Below are 7,357 nucleotides of genomic sequence, written 5' to 3' on the forward strand. Positions count from 1 at the left end.
CCACTGATCTCCATCTCGTCATATTATTTGTCTGGTGAAAACAGACTCTGTCAAGTTGTATGTGCAGGTAATGTTTGAAGAGGTGAATCCTCAAACTTACTGCACGTGGCTTCCAAACCTTCTTAAACCCTCTGAAATGTGAAATACAGACACAAGACCTGGGCCTAGACATTATTTTAATCATATCAACTCACCTGTCTCTTGAGAGTAATTTAAAGCCAGTTTCCAGAGACTTCCAGCGAATGACAAATGAGAAAAAGAATGGACTTCTTTACAGTTTATACTGTTATGGAGTATGCGCAGGAGTTTCAATGGTGCTATGGAATCATTTCACAATAAGGCATAAGTATCAAGTGGTTATGAGTAATCAGTAATTACATTATAAATGGTTAATAAACTTCTTTTTATAAAAACCTCCTCTTAGTTCAAACTGTGTATGAAAGAGGTTGTTATGACTAGGAACAGTAACTGTTGCCTATGTCAAGGTGACATCCGCTCTGCTGTGAATCATTCAGGCAGTTGTGTTACATTAGACCAGATAAGTTATTGATCCCCACAATGCACTCTGCCGCTGCAGAAAGGCCAGCAGCCTCCAGGGAGTGTACTGTATATTTGAGCTATTTGTCCTCTACTCCCCTTATTTTATCCCCCCTCCCCTCTCATTCATTCACTCTCTATACCCCCCCCCCATCGCTCTATCTCCTCTCTCTGTCCATATGTTTAGCTTGTCTCTTTCGGTGCCCTCAATGAGGTTTCTGTCGCGCAGTAAAAGCCAGGGGAATGAGTGGAGTTCGCAGAATGCAAGGTAGGAAAAAGAAAAAACATGCTGGTGTCATGCATGGCGGATGCAGAGAGATTAAGCGTGTTGCAATGCATTTTGCAACGTAATGGTGCAGGAAGGTTTTAAAGCAATGCATATCAGTTGATACACATGTTTCCTCTCTTTCTTTTTACAGAGTTAAAATACTTCAGGGATGGAGCAACGTTGGTGATTTCACTGGATGGTTTGAATTGGCTTTCGAAAAGGAGACGCAGTGACAAGGGAATCAAGAAACGGTATCATTTAGATTTTTAGCACTGTGACTGATGGCCGCTCTGTGTTTGTGGTGGTGGGACTTGAGGTTGTCTGTTTGTGTATTGGCTGTTTGGAAAAGTTATTATAATCTGTCTTTCCCCAGAGCCCCTCCACCTGTTACACAGTGAGATGTTAATTTACCCGAAACAGGGCAGATTAGTGGTTTCACGGCCTACTGCATACGTGTGTGTTTTTGTGTGTGTGAGACCATTCAGTGGTGCGTGTGTGTGTGTGGCTGTGTCCTTTTACATCCTTAACGTCACAGCTGCAGTGAGTCAGCTCCTCTCTTCCTTTCCTGAGTCACTCATCCAGCGGTTGCTTGGTTACTGCAGAGCGGCGAAAGTTTCCTATTGCGTCTTTGTCTCCGCGGATGGATGGGCCCCGATATTTATTCAGGCTCAGGAGTGAGTGGCCAAATAATGTACGCGTTTGTGTGCATGCGTGCGTTTGTGTACACGTGTGTGCGCACTGTTTCATCCAATGGGCAAAGGCTGACAAATCAGTTTGAGTACATCCTGTTGTTAACAGACACTGCAGTTTAAAATGTCCAATGAATAAAGACAAAGCATTGAAATGGAATTATATTTGTGTGTAAGAGGAGATTATCTTTAGACAAAGCCTGCATATCATCTTTTGGTCAAACTGCCCCAACAACAAACATGGTTGTTAAATTCTGTTGAACTGGTGGCTCCATGTAACAGAGCCCATCTCATAACTCAACCTTGACAGGCTCCATCCCCAAACCAGCCAATGTACAACCAAGTGCTCTTTGGCCAGGCACCAAACAGTCACTTTAAACATGTAAGCAACTGTGGGCATAATAGGCTACTTAAAAAGGCATTTAGTGCCTGAATACTAAATACCTCATTCTCAGTGGTACATGCCAACTGACACTGTTGACTATTGACACTTACAAACAGCATGCCGTCCAATGACAGTTACCACATCTCCAGGTGCCATATAAAACTGGTATCTTATGTCATTATTATATTGGCAGATAATCACTCCTCAGACATAACAGTCACTTACACAGTTCCCTACTGTAAGTGGTAACTAAGTTAGCTAGGCAGACCAAGCTAAATATTAGTCACCTACAGCTAACATAGTCAGTGTAGGCTGTTAGACTCAGACAAGGTTTGAATGACCAAACAGTAATTTTAATCTTATATGTATTTGACCATTTATTTAGGTTTTGTTAAAGTGGTCATATTATGGCTTTCTCCCTTTCCTTTATTGTGTTATATATGTTTTTGTGCATGTAATAGGTTTGTACGGAGCCCCCTAAAGGTAACAGCGAGAATTTTTTTGAGGACTGCTTTTGCATTCCCTCGCAAAATGTTTTGCGCTACCTTGCAGTATTTTTGCGTTATGTAATTAGTGAAAGTAAAATTAAACGAATTCCTGGATCAAGAGGATTCACTCGGTAGCTAAAGCGGAGCGTTCAAGACTTTTTTGAAAATTAAACCATGTAAACCTATTCTGGTAAAACCCCAAAATAAAATTAGGAACCTGAAAATTAGCGTAATATGACAACTTTAAATTTAAATCTCTAATAGCAGATTTTCTTTGGCCACTTGGGACAGTGGAAACATTGTGAACACAATATTGACATATCATCACATTTTAAGTTGATATGGCGAACTTGTTAGCAAACATGCTATTTTACACATCTAGCAGTTCGAGCAACATTATCAATCAATTGGTGAATGTAAGTTCAATATTCAATCTCTTTTAGCTCTGTTTTTGGTCTCTACCAACTCCTGAGGGAAATATCTGACTCTTCAGCTGTTGAATGCTCCACTATGTTCACCAGTTGCTAACTGTACCTGTTTGGTGTTGGGCAAGTTATGTATAGGGTTTTTTTAAGAGCTTTTTCACTGAAAATAGCTGCCCACTTTGGCCGAAAACAATGCTATGAGAGCAGTGAGAGTGAACCAAAATGCGAAAGTTGTGGGCTAGACAGCTAAACAATGAGCTGAAACTCACTATAAAGCTGTTGGTAATTATCACATTATAATAACAATATTGCTAAAGTCATACATCAAGTATGATTCTGGTTTAACACAACTTGAGTGTTATTTTTGTAGTAGCCATCATTTCTACTGAGTATGATAACTTTGTACTCACCAAAGTAATTGCTGTAATCTATGAATGCCTCTACATCGCTGCAACGTAGTCCGACGGGGCAAGAAACATGAGCGGTAAAACAACCAGACAAACAAGGCAACAGTTTTGTCAGGTTACCTTTTTAGCAGAAAATGTGCACACCCAAAATATCAGCAATAATCCATCAATGAGCTGAAAACCTGTGTGTGCACATAACTATGGCAAGTACAGTAACGCTAGTTTAAAGTTGAACCAGTGGGCTAAATCGAATTCAACCACCATTTTCAGTTTTATCATTTACACCTGTGCTTGTCCTACTGTGACATGTCAAAATGTCTTCAGTGAAAAAGGCCTTTTACAAATAAAAACAATGGCCAATACTAGTTTTAATATGTTGGAATTATTCGTTAAGCTCTCACTACTGCTGCTTATCATACTGAAATCTATGATGATGTTCAAAAATAATTAGATTTCCTTTACTTGTGATGATGAACAGAACCAATTTAAATACAATGGAGTCTCAATGAGTCATTGTGAATCACTCATACAGGGATGAAGAGCATCAGTTGTTGATGCCTTCCGGTCAGATTATCCAGGCTGATGAGGAGCTGCAGCCGATCACCTGCGTCTGTATCCTTGATCAAAGAGGAAGTGCAGCCACTCAGTTATGGAGGAAAAGTGACCGCAGATCAAGCTTCGTAACACGGGCACCACCCTTCTCTATCCCCCCTCGCCGTTGTTGTCTTCCGGAGGAGCCCACACGACATTCAACATTCACTTCTTTAGCTTCTTTTGTCTCAGAGTGCCTGAAGGAAACCCCATGGACAAGACTTATTTTAAATATGCAGGACATTTTCAGTTTGATCAAAAAGAATTTAAACATTGTAACCCAGCAGGACACTGTTACAACGAATCGGCATACTAGCTTTTTAATTTTCTGTGATGAGGACATACCGCTACAACTTTTTGGTGACACTTGCCACACTGAGGATTGTAGGATGTCTGTACAGGATGCTGGTTGGCATATCAGTGATAACAACGTGTTAAGTGATTTGAAAAACCCTACTGCCCACTGGCCCCACAGTCCCAACACCATCATCTCTAAGGGGATTCAGCATGAACTGGTTACAAGAGACAATTTGAACACATGCAACTTTAAAAGTCTTCTGAAATCCTGTCAAATCTACGATGCTCCAGGCGTATTGTCTGGGATAGACACGAATGTAAAAAAGAGGAAGAGTGTGTCCTTTGATGATGATGTCACAGTCTACCTGTTTGATCAGGTACTGTTCACCTTTTGCCTGTTTAAGTGTAGCTTGGTGGGTTTTTGGCTTTGTTTCGCACTGGGTATATGAAGGTTAAATACTTGCTGATCATTCTACTAATCCAAACCAAGGCCATGACACTTCCTTTGTTTCCTGTTTAATTACCACTGACTGTCCACTGTTACTGTTCTTAGGAGAGACCCACCTCGGAGCTGTACTCTGGGTCCTGCACATCTCTGCCAAGCAGCTATTCCTGCAACCTGCCGGATGTCACATTGGAAGACAGTGGTACTATTTTGAAGGACTATACCAGTGATTTTGCATGTTTTATCCCATTAACTACATATTGTGTACTTAACATTACTGCTGACCATTTTGCACTGGTGGAAAGTAACTAAGTACATTCACTCAAATAATGTACTTAAATATTTGACTTTTTACTCAACTACATTCATTTGACAGCTATAGTTACCAGTCCATCCATCCATCCATCCATTTTCTACCGCTTGGTCCCCGTTAGGGGGTCGCGGGTGACTGGAGCCTATCCCAGTGACTTCGGGCCTTAGGCAGGGCACACCCTGGACAGTGGCCAACTCGTCGCAGGGCGAACACAGACACAGACAAGGACAGACAACCATTCACTCACACATTCATTCAATACGGGCAATTTAGAGTTATCAATTAACCTACACATGCATGTCTTTGGACGGTGGGAGGAAGCCGGAGAACCCGGAGAGAACCCACGGTAACACGGGGAGGACATGCAGACTCCACCCAGAGAGATTGTGTGATGTTGGTCCGGTCCGGGAATCGAACCCACGAACCCACGATCTCCTTATTGGGAGGCAGGAGCTGTAGCCGCTCTGCCACCGTGCACCCCTAGTTACCAGTCACTTTAGAAAATATGATGTATTGTTATAGATTAAACCACCCAACAGTATATTAATACAATTAGCTACACCTCGACTAGTTAACAGTGAAATGGTGCTCCTTTGATACTTTAAGTATGTTTTACTAAAAATACTTTAGAGTATTTTCAAAGTAACATTTTCAATGCAGGAATTTTTACTTGTATCGGGGTATTTTTACAGTTTGGTATTGCAACTTTTACTTAAGTGCATATGATATGCCATTTTCCAAAGCATACCATATGGATAACTTTATTTTCCTTTCTACCAAGAAGTCACTGGTTTCAGTTTGTTTCAGTATATTGTGCTTAAATGAACATCTGCCTTCAGTATTTGGATGTATTTCTGGGTGATGTTGGAACAAGATATCAGGAGGGAGTATTGATCAAAGTTACTATTTAAAAATAAAGACAGTTCTTATTGAAGGATTGAATATGTTCAAATCTGTGATGGTTTTATTGGTTGGAAATATATACAGTATATGTAGAAATTAAATTTTTTTTAATAAATAAGATAATATTTTGACACTAAAACTTGGCCTACAATGTGGAAAAGTCATTTTTCATTTGATTATGTCACAAACTACTTCAAACAGAAAGTCTTCTGACACTGTAACAAGATCAGGGTGGGACACTACAAGGGTTAATTAACTTTAAGGTTTGTAAGTTCTGCTAAACCTGGATGCTGCAGGCTATTGGCACTTTGTTGTCACTAACTGTGTGTTTGGTTGGTTTTGCCTGCAGGCTTGGAGTGGGAAGACGACTTCTCAGCCTTGGACTGCCATTTTCAGTGTGTCAGACACTCGGTATCTCAGCGCTACCACCTTTCCCTGCCAACACAGAGCTGCACTGCTCTGTCCAGGCCAGAGCGTTTCTTTCTGTCTCAAACCTTCCTGTTCCTCACCCATGTCACCGAGTCAGACCTTGAGCCCTGAGATTAGAGAGGGTTAGTGACACACACATACACACATATTGAGTTGTAGGTGCTGATTTTTATGGTGGCAGCCTTTCTATCAAATCGTCTGCCTTCAGCCAAAGGCCATCTCATTGTTACCATGGCCTAATGTGACATCCACACTTGTTTTTCTTTCAGACAGTCAGCCTTGGCCTAATGGAAAAACTGACTAATCGCCCAGATCTCGTCCTCCTCACCTCTAACTCATCTCCCTCCTCTTTTATGATGAGTCAGGGATTTTAATGGCTTTTTTTTCTCTCTCCGCTCCAAATGGATTCAATGCACCTGCCGTTCATGACATCACAGCCATGCAGGACTGTGTGACAGTGCATTCAGCTTTCACAGTTGTTGGTATGACACGATCACTGGCTATGATGTTCTTAAAACAGCCAGTTGCATAACAGTGCTGGTACCTTTCCAGCTGTAAACCTCTTTGGAAGCTGCCAGCTTGTGCCCTTGGACCTGAGCTGTGAAATAGAAATGTTGTCAATTCCAATAAATTTCATTTAATAAATTGTCATCTGTGTCTGAAATTCCATTTTATCTTCAAGTTGTTGTATTCAGCAAATTCCAGGTTGATCTAGGAATACAAAGAGTATATGTTGTTTATACAGTTTGTTTTGCTCAAACAGAGCATGCTTGTGGAGGCCCTGTTTGCTCGCCTCATTACTGAAGTGTATTCAGCTCAGAATTTATCAGTGGCTGTGACTAAATAAACAGTGTAAGCCTTAGGGCCAATGGAGGCAGAAACTGAACAAACTAAAAGTAATAGATAATGTTTCCACAGAGCCAGCATCAGCAAGGTTTGGTTGATTAGATACAGTGTACCTATGGAGGAAAGGAAACCTGGCAGGAACAGTCTCACTCACACACACACACACACACACACACACACACACACACACACACAAGCTGTTCAAGGACACCAAAACCAAAAGCTAAAAATGTTTGCCACTAAGAGCTGGGAGCTTCACACCTGTACATTGTTATTACACGTTCATGATATTCAGTGTTAATGTTACTAGCCAAATTATACTGACGTTCTTAGA

At 41.1% G+C, this 7,357-nt stretch overlaps 1 protein-coding gene across 2 annotated transcripts; it reads left to right on the forward strand.

Annotated features, from left to right (window-relative positions):
* Positions 1 to 315: 315 nt before the first annotated feature.
* LOC122867739 lies at positions 316 to 6,828 on the forward strand. Of its 2 annotated transcripts, XM_044178903.1 has the most exons (6): positions 316 to 805; positions 957 to 1,056; positions 3,732 to 4,464; positions 4,641 to 4,734; positions 6,098 to 6,299; positions 6,447 to 6,828. In XM_044178903.1, exons 1-5 carry the CDS (start codon positions 781 to 783, stop codon positions 6,286 to 6,288), a joined length of 1,143 nt encoding a protein of 380 aa, XP_044034838.1. In that variant the 5' UTR covers positions 316 to 780; the 3' UTR covers positions 6,289 to 6,299; positions 6,447 to 6,828. The 2 variants fall into 2 exon arrangements, with proteins under 2 accessions (XP_044034838.1, XP_044034839.1); XM_044178904.1 differs by lacking the exon at positions 3,732 to 4,464 and having other exon boundaries at positions 654 to 805.
* The last annotated feature ends 529 nt before the right edge of the window (positions 6,829 to 7,357 follow it).

This window comes from Siniperca chuatsi, linkage group LG20 (assembly GCF_020085105.1).
Source record: "Siniperca chuatsi isolate FFG_IHB_CAS linkage group LG20, ASM2008510v1, whole genome shotgun sequence".
Lineage (NCBI taxonomy): Eukaryota > Metazoa > Chordata > Actinopteri > Centrarchiformes > Sinipercidae > Siniperca > Siniperca chuatsi.